This window comes from Stegodyphus dumicola, chromosome 1, assembly GCF_044657685.1.
Source record: "Stegodyphus dumicola isolate Sdum_Otavi_A_Nest chromosome 1, ASM4465768v1".
NCBI lineage: Eukaryota > Metazoa > Arthropoda > Arachnida > Araneae > Eresidae > Stegodyphus > Stegodyphus dumicola.
In genome coordinates, this window is record NC_140768.1 from 164,317,673 (window position 1) to 164,341,224 (window position 23,552).

A 23,552-nucleotide genomic window follows, 5' to 3' on the forward strand; every position below is an offset into this window, starting at 1 on the left:
GCTTCACACGAGAATTAGTACTTTTGCTGGTTCTCACTTCGAAATAATGCCATGTTAAACAGGCAAAAATAATATAATTGCTATCTGTTCTACTCAGGATGTGGCTGTTGCCCAGGAGCCTGATTCAAGTGTTTCTTGTGTAGAGACATTAGGTACTTTTTGGAGGCCGGAGAGATGAAAAATTAGCAACGCCTTCGCCGGGAAATGAACCAGGGACCTCTGGAATACCGGGCCCAGTGTGCAGAACCACTACACCACGAAGGCACGCTAGGAAAGTGGGAGAAATATCTTATACTTTCACCTAAGTCTTCTAGACCAATTCTTCTCTCTACCCAAAGTATGACTCCTAATCATGGTATGCTGCGGGAAAAAGTCGATTCCTCTAATTTGCTATGATCTTCCAATTCTCTCTAACGGGAGGGGAGGATGGCTATGACTTTCAAGTACTTAGTTTAAAGAAAAGATGAAGAAAGGAAATTATACAACTGCTGAATGGTTTGATGCATGAACCTTACAGTGTCAGCACTTTCTTTTATGGATTAAATGCTGAGGCTAACTGAATTTGAAAAATCACTTCTATGGCAAATCAAATTTAATCTTCATCTGTGTATGCTAGGAAAGCCTTGATGAAGCATTTAAACAGTGACATAATCATTCCTTTGTTTGGAGTATAAATTTTATTACTTTTATTTTAAATAGTTAACTTGTTTTCTTTTGTACTAAACTGCAAGTTAGCTGTATTTTAGTTTGCAGTATTTTCGGACAAGCGTATGATTTAACAAATTTCGCAAGTTTTTAGTCTTCTGCGTACTTATTTTACAAGCGTTTTAATTTGATTAAAGCATTTTCTCTAATATTTTCTTTGAGTGATAAATCATCAACTGGTAACTTATAAGAGTTAGAGTCAACTAAGAAGACAATTGAAGTAAGCTTTTCACAGATATTTGAAATTTTAATGTTCTTCAGTTTGCAATCTAAAATAAAAAAGCACGGAGAAGTATACATATGTTCAAGTTTTAAACTAGTTGAAATATAATTCATACAGTATTAAAAATTACTTGTTTATATGATTTATGTTATACCAATAACCAAAAACATACTTATTTTAGAACTGGAGATGAAAGAATATCCAGTTTTAATATTATAAAAATGTTTTTAGTGTTAATTGATAATTAGTATGCTGAACACTAATTACAGTGGCTCGCATTTCTTTTCGGGCACATGCATTTTTTAGATTTATTTACCTAGACCTTCTATTATATATTGAAGCATAGATTCCATATTTTTTCTAACATATTAGTTTTCTTTAATTTTTGTTTGTTGCAAAATAAATATTCAATAATGTGTTCCAAAATGTTAATCAATCATTCATGTAATAATTCGGATACTCGAAAGTTTTGTTGAGATGTTTTGGCAAATAATGTTTTTCTCATAATTTTTGTTTGAAATCAAAATACATCAGAAGAATTATCGTCTGTCTCTGAAAATTGTTACTTCTTTAGAAAAACATATCAACAGCTCCATATCTGAAAGAAGCATGGCAAGATGCTAAAACGTACCAAAAGGCTCTATTAAAAATTTAACTATTCTTCATCTTAAAGATAGTAAAAGTATTCGAAATATATAAATCTTCTTTAATGTAAAGCTTTCAACTATTTTTGATGGTATAAAACGATGGCTATTAACGTGGAATTGTTAAAAATGCACTGAAGCCTGGACTGCATTCAAAGCTACCACCAAGAAATTGGAAATTCTTCCTATTAAATACCAATGGAAATCCTAAAATTAGTGCTGCAAAACTTGCATCAGGTTTACAAGAACGATTTGCTGTAAAAATTAACTTCGATACTGTTAGAAGACTCATTAAGACATATGGATACAATTGGTGTTCAGCAGCAAGAAGGAAGTTCTTCTTCTTCAATGGTCAGAGAGCCCAGGATGGGCCCTTACCTTCCTCAGAATAGAATTCCAATCTCTTTTATCCTTGGCCTTGGACATCCAGTTAGCTATTTTTTAAATTCTTTAAAAATAAACAGTCGAGCAACCTAAGTTTAGGTCTCCCTCTTCTTCGGGTGCCTAATCGTCTGGCCGAGAAATCTTTTTAGTTACACGATTTTCATCCATTCTGCATAGGTGTCCTGCCATTTAAATCTATGAATCCTATCTATGAATATTTTACTATATGTAGTTCTTTAAAAGATTTATAGAGTTAGTTCTTCTTCTTCAGATAATGCTACATTTTATGCCACCAAAAATACTTCTCAAAATTTTTCTTTCAAAGACAGAAATGATACTTTTAGCTTTTTCTGTCATTTCCCAGGTCTCAGGAGAGTATGTAAGGAATGGGTCTAATTAAGCCTTTTTTTTTTTTTTTCTGAGACCGAAAAAGCCTCGAAGAAAATTCTTCCTCAACAAGAAGACAAGAAAAATGCATATGGAGTTCGCAAAAGCAATGATAAACAAACATTTATTAGACATCATATTAGAACATCATATTAGAACATCATATTAGAACAAATATGATGACAAACATCATATTAGAACAAATATGATGACAAACATCATATTAGAACAACGTAATATTTGAAGACCAGTCAAAATTTAATATATGTGTGTCCGATGGACGAATTACTGTGTGGTGAAAGCCGAATGAAGACGTGAATTTGAGAAAACTGTTACCTGTTATTTAGCACCAGGTTAGAAGCATAATGATTTGGGGATGCTTCGCTGCCCCTCGCATGGAAAATGTAGTTTTTGTTTAAAATAATATAGATCTGTATAAATATATAAATATTCGTAATGAAAATTTGAAAGCATCTGTAAGGAAACTTAGAATGCAAAATACTTTCAAGTTCTATCACCATAATTATACTAAACACAGAGTTCTAAATATTGACTTGTGCAGCCCTGATGGTATAGTGGTTAGGGAAGCCTGACTGCGATACCAAAGGGCCCGGGTTCGAATCCCATAGAAGGCATGGATGTAAAATTGTCTGTCTCTTCATAGGAGGTAACGGTGGCCGAGTGTTAGATGCTTCCACAATAAAACAGCCACCACTTGCAGGCTTAGGAGTGGCCAGACAAGTGCCCGTCGTTGGGAAAAAATTGACTTATAATTATTGTACAATTTTTCTGAAGTTAAATTCCTTCATATTCTCCATATTCCGCATATGCGAAATAAAGAATATAATGCAGAAACATAATATTTCTTCGAAAGCTTTGCTAGAAGTATAATTACGAAGGAACGGAACAAAATGGAACATTCTTACATGAAAATATCAGTTGAAACCATTCCTTAGTGCATGAAAAGTCTATTATTAGTTGAAGGATATTCAAACATTATTATTATTCAAAATATTAGGTACTCTTCTGTTATCGGGACCGGATTCAGAAATGTATGTATGCATGTATGTACGTCCGTACGTAGACACACGCATACATACATTTTGAATATACGCAAATACATACTATGCATATTGAATGCGGTCTCGAGTACCAAATATTAAATATCCCATTATTTTCATGTTTTTATTAAATATGAACTATTTGTTCAGTTTCCAAATGCTTTCATGGGTCTGTTTTCAGAACGCTTTTTATTAATTTTTTTTTTTTTTTTTGTTACTAAAAATATTTTGAATAATTTTTCTCAAAAACAAGCATTTTTTAATTCTTTCGCATCGAAGTCTCCCAAAACTCCCGACCATTCAGACATTGACAGGTCGCCCGAACGACTGAATCATTTTCTACCTAGTGCTTTCCCCCATCACGTTAGTGCATTTCTCATTGCTTTCGGGAGTTGTTAAATGACATGCCAATCATTTTTTTTTTTTTTTTTTTTGAAGCGACTAAAAGTAGTTCTCTTATTTCAATGTCCCTTCTTTCTCCTTTGTTTACTGTCAATATTTAGCTATTGATACTCAAAGTTGCAAATGCTGTCCCAAGGGAAAACTGCATACAGTAGTGGAAGCGTCCAAGAAACAAGTTGGCGCTTTACTTAAGTAAATTATTGTTAGCGCTGTAGCATTGTACTTGTCATGGGGGAAGGAAAACATACCAAGAGAAATTCGTACACACGGGCGTTTTCGATGCTTAAGGAAAACAGATTTGGTCCTCTCTCGATGCGAAAGAGTTAAAAAAGATGACCAGTAGTATAGGTGTTAAAAAATTAAACTGATTTCGCTAATATATGGTATCTGATATTTGCAAATAAAACTGAAAACCATAAGTGTCAGAAAATAAATATGAGCCATTGGATACAAATTACTATTACTTTCTCTGATACAGAGCCATAATTGTTCATCAGATAAATGAAAGCAATAGAGGCCTAATAACAAGATTGAAAATTTTTTGTGCTATGTAAAGAAATATAAATTCAAATTGAAATACACTAGCACATTTTTTCTTGAATGCTATTAAATTAGGTATAAGATACTGGTTTTGGCATAAAATGCCAAAATAAAGCTCCAGCAGAATGAGTAACATGACAAAACATCTCTTGCGTCATGTCTTTCAAACAGCCTTGTGATAAGCTTTCTATCAATTATTTAAGGAAAGAATTTAATGTTTAACCCTTGGTAGCCTGTATAATTATCAGATTCAAAGGGAGAACTAGGAAAAGAAGTAATAGACATTTCTCCATTATCGTATTGGAAAGGAAAAGATGGTAATACTTTTCCCTTTTGTAAGCTTAATCATCTTCAGCACCTCATCAGTTCAACATTTCAAAAATGCACTAAAAAATGAAAATGATACGTCATTAACGTAAAATTCCATTTATAGACTAATATTTCCTTTTGAGCTAAAAAGAAAGTGGGTTGTTAGTTTCGCCTAAAAGAGTTCGTTAAGGTTTTTAACTCTCTCGCTGAGCTCGCAGTTTACCAGTTTACTCTTGCACTCACTCCTGGTAAAATAGTTTTTGTCTTTTTAGCTTTATTATTAAGCATTGTTTTCTTCGCACTTACGGCCCATACAGGTCAACTACAAAATACACAAAAGTTTTAAAAGCTGCATAGCAACATATATTTAGAATTCTCGATACAGTGGCTGGCATACATTTATATATATTTCAGTTTTCGTAGTATGATGGGTAACAAAAAAATAATTTTTGTTATTTTCTAATTATTAACTTTTTTAAATATTTATTATATTTATTAAATATCTCGCTGTTCGCAATTATGTCAAACAAAATTCAACTCAAGAGCAAAATCAAAAATATTTAAAAGTAGCATGTCTTTAAAATTACCGACACACTTTAGGGATTGTCATGCATTTTTTTTAATATCCGCTATATTACTTGTTTAACCTCTTCGTCGTCCGTAACGGGTGTAGCGCGTTCAAGTGAAACTTCCGCAAGGCGGCCGTAACGCGTCTCAAGCGTTCTTCTACATTTTAAAACTTTTAAACGTTTAAAACGCTTTCTAAATGTTTACTTGTTTGAGTTTTTATTTTTGTTTGTTCTAATACCTCCTAGAGGACAGCACTAATCAGGCATTCTATTTCTAATTGAATTTGGCCCGGGTTTTATATATATTCGCGCCATTTTATATAAGATACAAGACAGTAAGAGATGGCTTCAACGTCTACTCAGCAGAAAAAGAGAAAAAATGAGGTTGTGAATTGGAAAGACAAGAAGGAATACGTTGGATGAGTACAGTCCATAATAACTCGATGATTGATGTTGTAACACGGAAAAGAACCGTAAAAAAACCAATAATTGTAAACGATTACAATAACAAAATGGGAGGAGTGGACCGCCTGGATCAGATGTTATCAAATTATCCTGCTGTTAGAAATGGGCAGAAATATTATTTTTCCATTATGCTTTATTTCCTTATAATTTTACTTAATATTCATTAACATTCATCCACTACGAAAGTCATGTAGGGAAAGTTATGATGTACAGAGAAAACAACATTACACGCTACGAAAAACAGGCGGCCGCCTGAAATACAGAGGCTGTTCGCACATTTTTAAACGATTTTGGTAAGCGGTAATAAAAAATCGTTTGCTGCAAAAGAAGTAATTGCAATTGTACTATGTTTTTAAAAGTTAAAATTATCGTCTGTGGTTTGAAATTTTTGTTTTTATTCAAAATGGCGAATTTAACGAAGCAGTGGTTCGAAGGCTACGTTTACACTCTTTCCGAAGAGAAATATGCATACTCCGTTATCCAAAAACGATGTGAGAGTCATGGTTTTGTGATATCTAAAGCGTCGATAGGTAATATCATCAACAAGAAAGGAAAAAAAGCGTCAAATTGGAGCCTCAAGTGGGAAAAAATTCCGAACAAGTAACCAAGGATAAAACGGACATCTTCGACTATTGCAAAGGTACGTTGTTTAATGTTAAAAGAAAATCCCCTAGTCAAAGGACAGTTGCAAAATCATTAAAGTGCTCGGTGTCCACTGTAAACAAAATGATAAACGTTGATTTAAATCTTAAGAAAGCGAAAAAACGCAATGTGCATCGTCTTCTTCCAAAGCATATCGCTCAACGCAGGACACGCTTCAGAATTCTATATGAGAAACACTTATCGAAAGAAAAATGGAAAACAATTGTCACAATAGATGAAGCAGGGGTATATTTAAATGATTGTAACAAAAAAAGAGCCATTTATTATCATAAAAGGGGAGAAAAAAAATTAAGTACATGGTTCAAAGAATCGAAAGAAAGTTTTTCTAAGGGATTCATGATTGTTGCTTGTTTTTCTTATAATGGCAAGTTAAAAATAAAGAGAGTGCGAAAGAAATGTCAAATTTAACTCCAAATACTATCAGAAACATATTTTATCGCCAATTTTTCTGAATGAAATACCGTCGCTTTACCCACAGTGCCATCAATCTGTGAGACTCCATCAGGACAAAGCTAGTAGTCACACATCAAAATCCACTGTAAATTTCTTAAAAGAAATGGAACAAAAAACTGGTATCAAGGCCATACCCTTCACTGATATCCCTACTAAACCTCCCGATGTGTCACCTATATATTTTTGTGCTTTCGGACTTTTAAAAACTGCATTATCCAAACGTTGTCCCAAATCCCTAACAGGACTCTGGAAAGCTGTTCGGGAGGAATGGGATAGAATACCTCTTCTGCCACTTCAAAAGGCATTATTATCCTGGAAATTGCGGTGTCAAAAGATAGTTCAGAATAAGGGATGTCAAATAGAACACTTAAAACACAAGAATTTTATGTAATTTAGTTTTGTGAATACAATATGCATCGTCTAAAAAATGTGTGAACTGCCTCTTTAGTTGTCGTAAAAAAGTGTATAGTGATTTTAGCAAGTAAAACTAGTGAAATTTCGTAAAAATTTTAAATATTTCTATTAGACAGCTCATGATTTTAATACATGTCTATTTAAATCAATCACATTAAACAGAAAAATTTTAAGAAATGTGTTAATTAATTTTACATCGCATAATTTATAATTACTACTAACCATGTAGACTAAATTTGAAAGTATCTTAGGCTTTACTGAATGGCAACACACTGGCGCTTTGAAGATAAAAGTATTGTACTCCGCACGTGGCCATTCAGTGCTTTCATAGAACCGAGTTTGTTAATCAAAATCCATAGATATATGTTTCCGAATGATAACAGTCTAGCTCGCTGGAGAAAAAATGTTTTATATCGAACAGTGTTGCCATTCTCGCTTTCAAATATTAGTTTGTTAATCAAAAATTCACTAATGTTTTACAAAATATGAAATAAATAATAAAGCAAATTCGAAATTCAAAATGCGCATGATCAAGTGTAGGATTACGTTATTCAAAGTTTGACGGCTCTAGGTACCGTCGTGTTTTTACATATACATGCAGATTCTTCATTATTTAATTTCTTTAAAAATAATGCAAGGCTATATTAGTTAGTGGCAAAAATTTGAAAAGTGATACGCAGTTTATAGTGAATCAACGCAAAATTCCATTCAGACCAGTAGCTTTTTTTTTTTTTTTTTTTTTTTTTTTTTTTTTGCTCACAATTCAGCTCTTACCACTTAAATTTTGCGTGGAGAGAATATATTTGTATTTAATTTTACTAGAAAATGTAAATACCTCTTAACCTTCTTTGCTGCAGAATATTTCCGACACATCACGCTCATATTTATGAGAGCATTTTGCATACAAATGCTTTATTTAATTGCGAAAAACAATCGCATCATCTTATACTTGAGGCCATTTATTAATTGGCCTGATGCGTACAAATAAAACTATGAGAAACTTAATTTTTCTTCTGCACATATATTTTATTTTAATGAAGTAAATAAGGTTTGTTTATAACTGTCATCCTTTTATTCGGCGCTTTCAAGTGCAGTTTGAAGGATTAAATTTAAAAGATATTATGGAACTCATCCTTGAAAGTTAGACAAAGTCACTAAGACTGCCAATAAAACTTAGAACTTTTAAAATCTTTTGAGCATATATCTTTGCATATTGTCAATTTTTGTTTACTATTGATCTTTCATGATATTAAATGTGCATTAATCACTTCTTATTTAACACAACCTATTTATTTTAATAGCTATTAATTGGTGAAAATGTAATAAAGTTTTAAATAAATTTAAGGATCATTAACACCCTTTGTTGCATCATGTCCACTCTAGTAGACAAAAGTTTAAATTTGTTTATTCTTCTGTAATTGCCTTAACAGATTCCATTCCTATGTTTATTCATTCCATATTATTAGAACTTTCAACTGGCGATCATAGATGGCTGTATAGCATCACTAAGTAAAGCATCGCTATTTGGAAAATGGCTGCTACTTCTGTTTCCAAGTTAGTATAATTTCTCATAGTAAATATTATATAATATTGCTTACATTTTCTTATACTGCCATTTTTTATTCATAATTAGTCATTTTAGACATTTTATTTTAAATGTCAGTTTGAGAAAATTGTGGAGTGGGTAGATAAAGATCTACCGAAAAGAGTGAATTGATACCCAAATGTACCCAAATTATCAAGCCAAAAGACCACCGGAAATGTTTATGTTTGGCAAGGAATTTCTAGAACATTTGGCATTTGAATCCAATAGGTACAGGTTACAAAATCGTAGCAAAATGAATTCAATCACAATCGACGAAATGAAGGTATTTTGGGGGATCTGTATGTACATGTCAGTTGTAGATATTCCATTTAGAAGATGGTAATGATCACTGGCAACAAGGCAGGAAATGATTTCAAATGCAATGACCGTAAATCGTTGGGAAGAGATTTGTATGCATGTACGTATATGCATGCTGTCCACTGTACTGAACAAACTGTAGCAATTATTTAAAATGAAATTTGAATAAAATTATTTTTTTATTATTACTAAGGTTATTTTAAGTAGAAAAAATACAAACATTTTCGTTTAACTTCTCTAGATTATTTGTATGCATTTGTATGATTTTTGTATTAATAAAAAAGCTACATAAAATTACACATGAACTTTTTATTTGTCCTTTAAACAGGAAACGAAACATAGCATACCGCTCACTTGCTTTTGATGGCAAAATAATGTACCAGTTCATCAGATTCACTGCTATCTTTACAGCTAGATTAACACAATATAAAATGCGAAAATTACTTATTTCAGTGTTTGGCATTCTATATTAATTTAAAATACGATGTACTAATATAGTACAGGTTGCATTTATATTTAAGTACATTACTGGACCTGAAAAACTGTTGTTTCAAGATACAAGCATTTAAAACACATGTTCATCGATACTTAAGAAAAAAATCTATTCATGCATTTTGTATAAATTTTATATGTATTTCGGAGAATGTTTCCACTTTTTTTGGCGTGGTGTAAAACATTGAAAAATAACTAAAAAACTGCTTTGAAATCAAAGTACAAGAAACCTGAAGATTCTTGATTTTTTCAGGATGCTATAAATATTATCCAGTAATGTTCTCAGATATTTAGGTATGAGATATACTTAAATACAGCTTTACTTAAATATTTATCTTTAACCCACTGAAAAATAAATTATTAAAAATCCTTAACAATATTTTTTAGCTTAAGAAAAGCTCAATAATAATAACTGAACTACTAGAAAAAAACTCTACGTTTTATTACGGGCAAGCAGCTCTCTCGATTTTGAAAACAAGTTTAGTCTGACTGCATATGTACTTTAAACTACATAATACGATATTTTTATTACATGATTACCCCCTCTAAAATAATTTGATATAAACAAATACCAGATTACAATTTTAATTTAAAATCAAATTATGCTAGTAAAAATATAAAAGAAAGACAAAGAAATTAGTTACATTTTTTTAAATATTAAAGAAAAATAAAATTTTGTTAAGTGTCAGTTGACCCAAATAACATTAATTACGGACATTTTGAAACACGGAGTGTCATTTTCTTGAGAATAATTTTAGTAGGTAAAAATGCCTGGAGAAAGACTAAAATACCATACGTATTCCACAAACTCAAATTGTTACCTTAAAAACATCAAATAGGAAGTTATAAACTTGAGTACAACTAAACAACTTTAGTTCTATCTTCTTTATACCTATCTTTACACTAAAAGAAATACAAACTTAAAGGCAGGGTTTCACAAACGCTTAGGCACATACCTCAAAACTTCGAAAACGTTCATCAAAATTCCAGAAAATGGAAGTAATATTATTTCCTAGAAAATTATTCAAACCAAGCAAATTAAAATATTACACTAGAAAATCAAAGCACAAATAGTATTTCTCCAGAAAGAGAACCTTTTACAGAATTATTTAACGGAAAGCGAAGTCTTTCTTTTAATAGCATTTAACAATGAAGATGAATTTACGGCGTGCATTATTTGGTATTAATATATAGCATCTTTTGTTGAATATTGATATTCTTAATAAACATATTTCTGTTACTTGTAAAGTTTTGTTAGTTTTGGGGACGGAATCCTGGTTTTATAACAATTTTTTTATATTTATTTTTTATTTTAGATAGCATTTAATGTTTTATTACCTTAACAAACCTAAAATGCAGGTTTATCTGTATTAAAAATTCTTATTAATATAAGTAGAAAACAGATTTTTTTTTTTTTTTTTTTTTGCCTCGGTAAGAGCTTTCAGGTCATTCTGGAAAATATATACTAACCTGTTAAGTTCCTCATGGCAATTTTTGTGCTGAAAGGTAAGGTGGCTAATTCTCTGCTTAAATTATGTAATTCTATGAGAGAAACGTATAAAACCGCTACACTGCGAGCTAATCCAACTAATATAAAGTTGATTAAAAAGCATGCTACAGCAACCACCCACGCATATCCTCGATCCGGACTAGCACTGCGCTTTCCTTCAAAATCATCCATTTTTCTACTGTTATCATGAAACATCCTCTCTTCCCATGCTAAGTGGGCCAACTGAGAACTCGCAAAATATGCTTTTCCAGGTATTTATGAATTTCTACGATGCTGATAATCTTCTAGAAATTCATTCATCGATTTGACTGTTTATTGTCTTATTATCTTGATGTTTTTGCAAACGTCTTTCGGGATTGTTCTCAAATTGTACTGTTTTTTTTTACTTCCTTGTACGAAGCAAAAAGAAAGTATTGTAATCGCGAAAATTTTCTAACATCATATTTCAACGAAAATATCCGTTTTGACCGCTATCGAATGCAATTTAACGATGTTTCTGCGTGACTACTGTACGTAAGGTCAGAATAAAAGACTCTTTTTTTCCCCAAAAAATTTATGAAACTGATTTAAAATGAATTCTGAAGAGAACTTTTCGTGGCGTCTGGTAATTACGTACGTATCTCGCATAACTCAATAACGAGTAGCCTCAGAACATTAAAATTTTGTATAACGGATTGCTATAACATGTAGATGTGCACCTCGTATTTTGTTTGCAATCGGCCGCACCAAACGTATATAAATATATGTATATATATATATATATCCACTCTGTTAACCGGCTCAGTGATTGATCTCAGTTTCTTTACTCTTTGTAAATTTGTAATTTGTGCATTTTCTGCTTTAGTAATGATTGAATTATATTGTTCTTATCTTCCGCGTAAGGTTTTGTATATCTTTAGTAAGTCTGCATGCAATATTTGTGGAGTTATCAACAATTTAAAAGTTGCTTAAGTGCAGCTAAGCCTAATGATTTTTGCGATGGCAGACATGTTTGTTTACATTTCAAACTTGGCAAAATAGCGGATGTGTTGCCAATCTAGAGAAACTAAGCTTCGCAACAACAAGGATAACGTCTTCTTTTATTATTGCGAATTAAATCATGTTTAATCCATTCTGGAATTTATTCGAGGAAATAAGTGTTTGTAATTTTTAATATAGATATTTTGAGTTTTTATGTATTTTTGGCCTTCTTGCGAAGCGAGAACTGAATTAATTGAATGAGAAATACTGAATTTTCTGTAAAAGACTGCTTCTTTTTTATTTGTTTGCTTAATTTCTTTTATACATTGTTTTAGATTTATTATAGTATTTGAATGGAACATGTGGCAATGATTAGATAATTCTTCAAATGATATAAATTTATATGCATTCTGATTTATAATATGAACGAAATGTAACGCTATTAAGTGAAACTAGCGCCAAAGTGTCGCTGTGGCAAACAAATATAGTGAATTTTAAAGAGTGCATTTATTCTATTGTGGTTTATGCGCTATCGACAAAGTAGATTTTATACAATCCAATACGTTTAAATGAAATGCAAGAAGAAATGCGTATAATTTAGTAGTCCGTGCAAGGAAGTCGTGGTGTACACATCAGATTTTTTTATTTTGTATTCTGCAGCTCTACAGTACGATTCAGCAATAACTTATTGCTTTCAACACCCATACAAAAGTTTAAATATAAATAAATGTATATTACATTTTAATGAAGTTGCAGATGCATTTAGGTTTACTTCAGATACATACATTAAGTTAAAAGATAAAGATACGCAGATTTTTAAAAACTAGAAGATCTGATCCTAAAGCGTAATGCATAGAGATGTTGCTTTAAAATGCGCAGATTAGCTAGAAATATTCCAATATATCAAAACGTTTAGGCATTAAAAATTTAGCTTTAAAATTTACAGATTTAAATAGGGAACTTTCAAGAAGATAAAAAGGAGGAGTAAAACAGGAGTAAAAAGGGGCAAAAATAAAATTTTAGAGTTTATGAAAGATTTATAGGAAATTATTTAAAGTAATTTGTTTCCCGTTAGCCCCCTTTTGTTTCGAAATTCTCTTCTGAGTGGAATTAACTTTAAAAAAAATTGTTTCAATCAAAAATAATGTATTGTCATTTATTAATTAATGTAAAGAGCCATTTTGAGTCATTAATTTTCATTTATAGAATATTAATTCATTGATTTCACAAATTATTCCTTTTAAATTTTTGGCTTGGCAAAAAATCGTAATCTCTACATATAATAAAAAAAGAAGTGTCTGTGTGTCTTTCGTTCATGCTGCACGTAAGCTAATAGACCCAGGGCTATGAAATTTGGTATACAGATTCATCTAGAGAAGAGCCAGTGCACCCCGAAGCGATTTTTTCAAAATTCGAATCAGATTTTTTTTTAATTTTATCTTTTCGATTTTATCGTGTCATTTTGGATAGTTTCATTCTTTTAGAAATGGTGTTTTGGCAACAGTTTTTCATTCAATTGTATACTGGACTACTGACTGTTGAAAATCAGCACTGTTGCCACTTGGAAAAAGGAGGGCGATAATTTTTTGCAGTTTTTAAATTTAATGTTTTTCTTGGATACTGGACGTTTGTTGAGAGAAGGCAATGGGAAGTTGGTTATTTTATTTTTTAGAATAATTAATATTTGTATTAAGGGATATTGCTTATTTCATTGTAATTTTCTTATATGTAATATATTTTTTTTTTAATTTGTGGGTAGGGTTTTTTTTTTTTTTTTTTTTTTTTTTTTTTTTTTTGTGAAGTTGTTCTGCAAAGTACAATTTTGCGCAGTTTTTAAATTTAACGCTTGGTGTATCTTTTATGCATTTTTTGGTGCATTTAAAAGCCAGACGAAGGCTGGCAGCTTAGCTGTTAGTTAACAATAATTAAAATAAAAATTATGTGGTGAGCCTTAATGATCATTTAAAGGTTGGTTTACGTCACGCATGAGTATAAGAATTCGATCGGAATTAACTCCAATGTAAAAAAGAAATATAAGCGTGCAAGGGTTCAGTGCCGGATACCAATCTTATATAAAATTTAAATTCGGGTTTCATTTATATAAATTGTTTGGAACGAAATCTTAAGCAATGTTACTTGAAATATTTCTTGATAATAAAAATTACAAATAATAATACAGTATTAAGTGTTATAATAAAGAATTTCTAGCATACAAAATACATAAATAATTATATTCATTAATCAGTCTTTAAAAATTAAAAAAAAAATACACTTTCGGATTTTCATTTCGAAAAACTGACTAATTATATCTTCATGAGTATCTTTATCTGTAGCAAACAGTGCTAAAGACCTTAGCCCTTTCCTATCCAATTATATTTCTTAAATAATTTTAACTCGTTTTAAAACAGTAAAAGATCTCTTTTCTGTTACATTATTTGAAGGTATCGTTTAGCAAACTCATAATAACATTTCTATATTAAGAAAAGAATATGTTGCAATTGTGTTACTTTTTATAAAATGGTACTTTTCTGTTACATTATTTGAAGGTATCGTTTAGCAAACTCATAATAACATTTCTATATTAAGAAAAGAATATGTTGCAATTGTGTTACTTTTTATAAAATGGTAAGTATTGTTCTGGATTCGCAAATTTGTTTTCCTGCCATGTTGCCACTAAAATAGATTGTGTCGGCTCATCTTCTTGTTCTTCAAGATCAATGTCATTGAATTAAATCCTTTTTTTAAATTTTACTAATATATATTTTCTAAATATTCAGATTACGTAATAATAATAATTAGGCTCAAATAACAGTCACTAGAAAAAATCTCCGGTTCTTTTGTTAAATTACTTCGTAATACGTTTCGTATAGGATTGATTAAGATTCTGTCATTCATCCTGAGAGCAGTGAAAGAATGTACTTCATATTTCACTATACCTATTTCGGATTATTTTCATTGAATCCGCTCGACTCAACCATTTAATGCTACAATCTTTTTCGATAAATTCAGAAACAAAACGTCAAAATGTTTAGGAGAAGCAGGGGGAAAATATATGAATTCTTTCAACTAAATTTAAATACAAGTGATTTGCAAACAATGCTGAGGAGGAGACCATTTCCAATAAATTAAGTGAACAAACTGCTTCATAATAAAATTAAACTATTGTAGGCCTGCATAATGATCAGACATGTTTGCTATATCATTGTTTGGACTTTTGAATGCTTTAATATTTATATTTAATAAATTAAGCTGGTCCACTGCTAAGATTTTAATCAATGCACCAGCATGCAAATAAATAGGTGAAAACAAAAACAAACCCTTTGGACATTGATCATTATCTAACAAATAGCGAAATATAATAGTAAGATGGTCAACATGCTTATGTATCAGATATTGTTTTGTATTAGCTGTGAAATACTTGGCGCCAGAGCGGAATGTTGGCTAATGGCGCATGCGCCGCCGAAATTGGCGTTGAAATGTATTCTGTGAGAAACTTGATTTATGGCACATTCGAAGTTGCGATTCATATGTTACGCTGTAAGGTGGAACCTAGCGCCTGAGTGTCGCTATGGAAAATAAATGTATTTAAACTGTGGAATGTGTGTGGAGTTATTTTATTACGATATACAGCTATCGACGGGAAATAGAATTAAGTCATTTCAGATATGTATTAAAATTTAGCACAGTACATTGATCCCTTAACTTAAGTTTTAATCTATAAGGTATTTCTCCCACCTTCTTGGTATGCCTTCGTGGTGTGGTGGTCTGCACGCTGGGACGGTATTCCAGAGGTCCGTGGTTCGATTCCCGGTGAAGGCATTTGCTCATTTTTCATCTTGCCTGCTTCCAAAAATCCTAATGTCTCTACAGTGGCGCCCGAATTAAAAGGGTGTTGGTTGAGGATTCTCCTCACCCAGGATTTGGCGATTGGGTCTCCTAAAAACCCCAATCGCCTTTTAAAAGGGGAAGTATATAAGGTATTTCTCCCGCTTTCCTAGAGTGCCTTCATGGTGTAGTGGTCTGCACGCTGGCCCGGTATTCCAGACGTCCGCGGTTCGATTCCCGAAGACGTTGCATATTTTTCATCCTCCCTGCTTCCAAAAAATACCTAATGAGTCTATAAACCTTATATACTCCCATTTTTAAACTGCGACTATGGTTTTAGGGGACCTAGTCGCCAAATCCTGGGTGCGGAGAATCATAATCCACAACCCTTTTAGTTCGAGCGCCACTTGTAGAGTCATTAGGATATTTTTTTGGAAGCAGCCAAGATGAAAAATTAACAACGCCTTCCCCGGGAATCGAACCACGGTTCTCTGGAATACCGGCCCAGCGTGCAGAACCACTACACCACGAAGGACGCTAGAAAAGTGGGAGAAATACCTTATAACGTATTTTACGCTATTAAAAATTCATTAAAATATTTTAAAATTCGATTTTTTTTTCTTTTTTGTTCTGCACTGAAGCTGTGTTCTTTCTAACTACAGATCTTAGATTTTTGTTTCATTTATATAATAGCTAATTGGGTACAGGCTGGATGTCTTATAAAACAAAGTTTAAAAAAATCAACAAAATGTAAAAAGATGGCGCGCAAAGTGTGGTTTGTACTTGAAGACGTATCACAGAGATACGGTGTTTGTGACAATTATTTATATTTTAGTTCAAAGTTTCACTAACAAAAGGCATTTTGCAGTTAATATTACAAAATGGGCAAATTATAAAAACAACATCTGTAACTGACAGCCTCCTGGTAGAGTTTTAAAATGTAATATTATTGTAATATTTTAGAAAAAAACAAAAATAATACTATACAAATAAATATCATACAAAATATTAAACGAAAACTCGTTTAATGCCTGGCCTATATGGGAACAACAACTGAAATAAATCATTCTTTGCTTAAAAGTAGTCAATGTAATTTAGTAAGGAAACAAGTAAGAATAAGGGGTGAAAACTCTTAAATTGGCCAGGGAAATAATTAGTTCCTATTGTGTAAGAAAAAAGTGCATTATAAAGATTTGAAAAATTAGCTTAAATTATTGAAATGTATGGTCTTAACCTCCCGTGCAGTTCAATATTTTAAACTAATTAACAGATCAGTTATCACAAACTGAATGTTTGGAATGAAACAGACCACACATGAACAAGACCTAGTGCGTCCTAGTATGAATGCGCCAATCCGAATGATAATAGAAAACTTTCTATGAGCAACATTTTATGAAATTCATCTACTCTAGTAATCTGCATTTTGGAACTGTTTTTCGTAATAGGATTTCTATTTTTTAATCTTTTTTAAATTTTGTCAACGGTGAGTTTCAATGGTCATGTAACAACTTAATATTACTTTCTTAGATGATAAAATTGCTTCATCTACAATGTAATGTATGCTGTTTGCTGTTAACGACTGCTTAGACATTTGTGTTCAGTGTTTCATTTTTAGAAGAAAAATTTTAAATAAAATATTTAATGTTAAATTTTTAATGAAATCAAAAACGATACTGATATGAAAAAAAACAGGTAACCTCTTCATGCTTTGTAATGTATTAATGTTTTCAGTTACAGCAAACATTATTTACTTTTTTTAATTTATGTATATAATACTCAACACTACTTAAGCAACAACAATATTAATAAAACAAAATGCGGTCAAGTAATTCCTAATGATTATTAGGAATTAATAATAAGGTTCAATGCGGAAAAACACAAAAAGATCTAGAATAAATAGAGCATCTATTTTATTTTAATAGTTACCATTATGTAAATACATAAGTAAACACATCTGAATTTAGCTCTTCAACTCGTAATATACTCTTGAAAAGGCATTTGTTAGAATAATAGTTATGTTATATTTTAAACAATAACTTTTTTATTTTTTTATTAACTGTTATTCGCCGTTAACGTTGCTAACGTTGCTGCTGATGAATTTTTTAATAAATCATAAATATCCATGCTTTGCATAAATAAAATAACACTTTAATTAAAAAAAAAAAAAAAAACGGAAGAAATCACCCAATATTTTTCCGGTTTCTTCTGCAAATTTTTCCAGCAAAACCATTATTTTATATTTAAATACAGGAATGCTTTGGGAAACCTATCAGTAACAATCATATGTTTTTGCGAATGATTGAAATTCGGGCTAAGTAGTAAGGAAAACTACTGAAAATAAAATGTGCGTTTGTAACGTATTTTCTCTGTCCTTAGGACCAGCCTTCGTGGTATAGCTGGAAGCACGTCCGGATAGTATCAGGAGGTACAGCTATATCTTCTCCCGAATCCCACAGAAAATATCGTTGATTTCTCAAGTTTATAGCTCAAAAACTTAAAAAACTAATGCGGTGGTTGATATTTTGCTACCACCAGGATTAGACGATTGGGTCCCCGCCTTTCCAGTCACATTTATGTGGTTAAAAATATAAGATGTTTTTTCCGTCCTTACCGCCTGTCTTCATTGTATAAGTACTGTCTGTCTACAAGAACAGCTCCCCCACAGTGTCTGGCGGGTGGCGGTCGCTATAGCAACATGGCTAGTATATTTCAAACAGGGGCACACTAAGGGTTGCTTTATTTATATTTTGTTTTTCAACTACAGACAGCTGCAGACTAACTGGCAAGAGCTTTGCATATGATAGAAAGACTGTACACCGAACTAGCATCGAAAGGACCTAATTTCAATTACTAGCAAGGGCACTGCACATTTTTCTTGTTTCCTGCTTCAACAAGCCTAATAACTCCACAAATTTTCATCATTTAAGTTCTATGAGGATTCCATGATTTCACATCAGTTTTAGAAAGCTTTGAAAGAAAAATAGTGAAAACGAAAATCACGCAAATATTTGTATTATTTCTATTACGGCAAAATACGAGAGGGCTATTTGCCTAAGAAAAGGAGTGCCTTTGTGAAAGCCTTTTTAAGGGAAATTAGTTAGCATTCACCTGGGGAAGATAACGGAAATTCTCATATTGCTAGCCCATTTGTTGGGTCTTGAACCCGCGTCAAACTATCAGTGATTTAATTAAGATACAATAACACGCCAAACAAGCATTAATTTAGAAATCAAACAACAAAAAATCAGCGTTACGCTTTCAAATTTTCACAGGACTGGAATTTCACTAGTCCTGTGAAAATCTGAAAACATAAAGCTGATTTTTTGTTGTTTGACTTTTTAGTGATTTCCTAACTCGACCGCTGGTGGACTTCAGGCACCATAAAACCTAACAATCCAATTTCTTGAAACAAGAACAAGTAATATTTGGTTTAACAAAAACCTAAATTTTTATTTAAGGGAAAGTAAATTAAAAAAATATAAGCACATATTTTCATTTTATGTCACAAATTACAGGTGCAGTTACTGTATAAAAGAGAAAGCCGAAGAATAGTACAACTGACAATATGAGGAACCGCTATTATTTTGGAAGAAAGTAAGTTTAAGAGACAGTTTTTGCAATTATTAACTTTATTTTGAAGAAAAATAAGATTATACACTCAGCAACCGAGGTATTAATGCGCATCAATAAAGAGCAATCCTTTATATTTACTGACCTCCTTCGCTTTAAGCAAATATTAAACGCAAATTTAATAGGATACTAATATTGATTTTGTCTAAGTAGATTATTAAAATTCAGTATTGAATGAAAATATTTGTTTCATGCTTCCTTGTAATATGTAAAGGTAGTATTATAATCACGAAACATTTCGGGTATAATATTTTAACGAAAATATTCATTTGACCTAGCTCGAATGCATCTGAACGATATTTTTGTGCGGCATCTTTACTAACGTACAGAATAAAGGACTAAAGGAGTAAAGGACTTTTCCAAAAGGGTTATAAAATGGATTTAAAATGGATTCAGAAGAGATTTTTTCGTGACTTCTGTACGTACGTATGTACCTATCGCGCATAACTCAAAAACGAGTAGCCTCAAGACTTTGAAATTTTGATATGGGACTATTACATCATTCAGTCGTGCCTCTTACTTTTTGGTTCCAATCGTCCTCAACAAACATACATACAAACACACACACACATATATATAGAAAGAGAGATAGATATAGATATAATTCAAACAATGTATTAAATTAAGATAATTCTTTCTTCTAAAAAAGCCTAATACTTGCTCTAAAACTGCCAAGGAAGAAAATGAGAAGTTATTTGTTAGAACAGGTTTTGGATTATCTCCTAGTCAAAGAAAGGAAATTAGAGGACTTAATAAAAAGTGAACTTTAATGATAGTTTAGTAAAAAATTTTATTAGTGTTCTCTATAGCAAGTGAAAAAGTTGTTTAATTAAAAGCAAATGTATTAAAATGGTAAAACGAAAATGTCAAGAAAAAATGAATCAATTATTGATATTAAACGAAAATTAATTGACGTTTAATCAAAACAAACCAATTTCCGATCAATTAACAATAATTAATGCAAGCCAATGTGTTTTGTCGTCTTAATATGCAAGAACTAATTTCAAAATACGAAGCCAGAAAGATATTAAGTCAAAACTGATTCAAAGTAGTAGTTAAGAACAAACCTTAAGATAATATTTAAGTAACTATTTAGGAACTGGCCTAAAGTCAAGGAAAAAGCTTAACTAATTATTTAGGTAAAGATTTAAATATTTTTGCATAAAAGACCAATCCCGACACATTCGTTGCTTTGCAAAGGAAAAACACAATGCCAAAATCTGCATAAATATAAAACGAACTAAATCAGCGTAAAGATGCAAGAAATAAAAACAAATTTTAAACATTCTTATTATTCTAAAATAAATTCATAAAAATGAGACTTTTAAAATCTGCATAATTATTAAGCATTAAAAAAGGGCACAAACATATATATATAACTAAATTTCTGTAACACTGTAATACTATACACATTATATATATATATTATATATATATCGACTTTTATGAAACTTTAGTTCATTTTCCCCTCATGAGTTCTCAATTGGAGTTTCAGTGAAAGGAAGTTGCATTGTCTTGTATATTTTCCCCTTTCTTTTTTATTTTTATTTATCGAACTTGTACTACTATGAATTCTTATTTTAATTTTGGTTTGTTTAGATATTGTGTTAAACCTCTTCTACACGGTTGCAATTATTAATATTTTTAGGAATTGCCATATATATAGTATATATATATATATATATATATAATTAAATTTCTTTAACAATATAATACTATATATATTATATATATATATATATACTCTGTAACTCGGCTCAGTAAGCTCAGTTTTTTATTCTTATACGTTGGTAAATTTTGCACTTTTGATTTAAAAGTGTTTCAATACTACTGTTTTTATGTTCCGGTTAAGATTTTTATACCTGTAGTTAATCGGCATGTTTGTGGAATTATCAAGAGTTTAAAAGTTAAGTACTACGCCTAACGAGGTCACCATTTGTTGACATTTGAAATTGTTAGTAGAATGGTGAATTCAGTTTGTGCACCAACTTTAGTGTCTTTTTACCGAGTGGGACCAAAAGTAAATTTGCAATTTTGGTCACTGGTATGTTTTTCTGTATTTTACAATTTTTTATAAAGACGTTTTGAGCTAATATGTATTTTTGCCTCTCCGCGAAGTCAGAACTGAATTAATTGAATGCGAAATAAGTCTCTAACGAAATTCGAGGAAATAAGTTTAAATAAAATACAGCTAAAATTGTGTATAATTTATCAGGTCGTAGAAGGAAGTAATGTGGTGCTACCATCAGATATTTATTATAATATGATAGCAAATAGCGCTCAAGCCAGTGTTTTATTAAACATGATTCCATTGTAATTTTATAAACTGCAACATCTATCCAATGCAGTTCGTAATATGATTTTTATAGTGGGAATCATAACCTCATTACATTTTCTCAAACTTTAGGAGCATAACCTCTGATTTAAAGCACTAAAATTCTTTATTATTGATATTAAAAAATATGTATATTATAGCTTACTGAAATAAAACAAAGAACGTTTTATATAAAAAATAGAAGCAATTTAATAAATAATGTCTTACCTATCATATTCCTAACGCAGACTCTAATGCTGAAAGGTGTTGTAGCTGATTCCCTGCTAATGTGATATAAATCAATTAGTGCTACAAAAAGTACACCAGCTGTCCTAGCTAACCCAGCCATGATAAAATTTATGAAAAAACATGCTAGGGCGATTATCCATCCTATGGCTTGATCTGGCCCCGTCTGGGATTTTGTTTTCACCTTACCCATAGCACTTGCGATTCCCTTGCACTTGCCGGCGAATACAGAATGTCTTATAGAATCAGATAGTGAGAATTTTATAGCATCCGAAGAACACCGGATTTAATTAACAATGAAGAGGATTTACATTAGGGAAGCTTCTTATCTTAAATATGTATATTTCCGTTTCCTGTATGATTACACCTGTGAAAGTTCAAGGTAAGGCATTTAGATAAGCGAAAGGGATTGGATGATGTTTAAATACAGGAAAAATTACCACATCAGCAGTAAAAGAAAAGAAACATAAATTTACATTAATAAATTTTTCAAAAAATAGAATAGGAGAGACTGATAACATGATCTGTCAGATTTAAGGGATAAAATTAGAAATATTTTGCATAATTAAGTTTACATTTTGTTTCTGATGGTTGAAAAGTAAATATGTAAGATTTTTTATTTTTTGTTACTAATGTATATTGAACAGTAAATATATATTGAAAAGTAAATATGGAAGATTAATTTTTATCGAGTACGTCCCACGATTTTTAGGATTGCTTAATTAAAGCCAACTTATCAGGAAACAATCAGTTTATTCAGCGCTTTTTATACAAAACACGATCTAGTGCTTCAGGTCATTTATTTTATTTTTCATAATGTTGCTCTTGTCCGTGTTTTTATGGTACAGCATTAGACTTATTTGAATTCCCCGCATATCATTAAAATATATCTTTTCTAGTTTTCATTTGGAAAACAGGAAATATTCTATGGAAATAGTTAAAAAGAGAATGTAATCAAACACAATAATTGTCTCTCTATAGAATGGTGTTTGAGACACCAGGGTGCCTGAGCCAAGTCTGTACCCCTTGTAGAACAGTTTGATCATTTCGAAAGGTAGTATATAATAACCGAAAGATAAATCGAATAGGTGTTTTTTATATATAATTTTGTTAAGGTCAGATAAGAATATTGTTAACGTGTTAATATCAATGGAGTTGTCTAAATTAGTGAGAGCAGAAAAGTCGAGACAAAATTCACAATTTTTTTTTTCTTAGTTTATCACGAAAAGCTCATTTCAGTAAATATTAGGAAACAATGTAAATAAGCCATAAAAATTTGCATACCTGTGAGCAGTAGTTCGTCAGAAAAGGTACATCAAGTATAAAAAAAATCACATCTGTAGAAAAACGTATTTTTATGTAAAAATTCTCATTTATCAAAGCATTCGATGATAATTAAAACTAGATTTTTTACAGTTCTCATTTTTACAGAGATTAAAGTATGGTAATTTTA

The 23,552-nt window shown here is 31.2% G+C and overlaps 1 protein-coding gene across 2 annotated transcripts in view; it reads right to left on the bottom strand.

The window, feature by feature from the left end:
- LOC118204291 (uncharacterized) overlaps window positions 1-22,343 on the bottom strand; it is a 75,924-nt gene extending 53,581 nt beyond the window's left edge. The window contains exon 1 of one of the 2 annotated variants that reach the window (XM_085822885.1): window positions 22,082-22,343. In XM_085822885.1, coding sequence (XP_085679011.1) covers window positions 22,082-22,292 — 211 coding nt within the window. In that variant the 5' untranslated portion in view covers window positions 22,293-22,343. Of the gene's footprint in view, window positions 1-11,084; window positions 11,235-22,081 lie in introns of those variants that run through there. The other variant, XM_085822892.1, reaches the window with a different exon arrangement.
- Window positions 22,344-23,552: the final 1,209 nt, after the last annotated feature.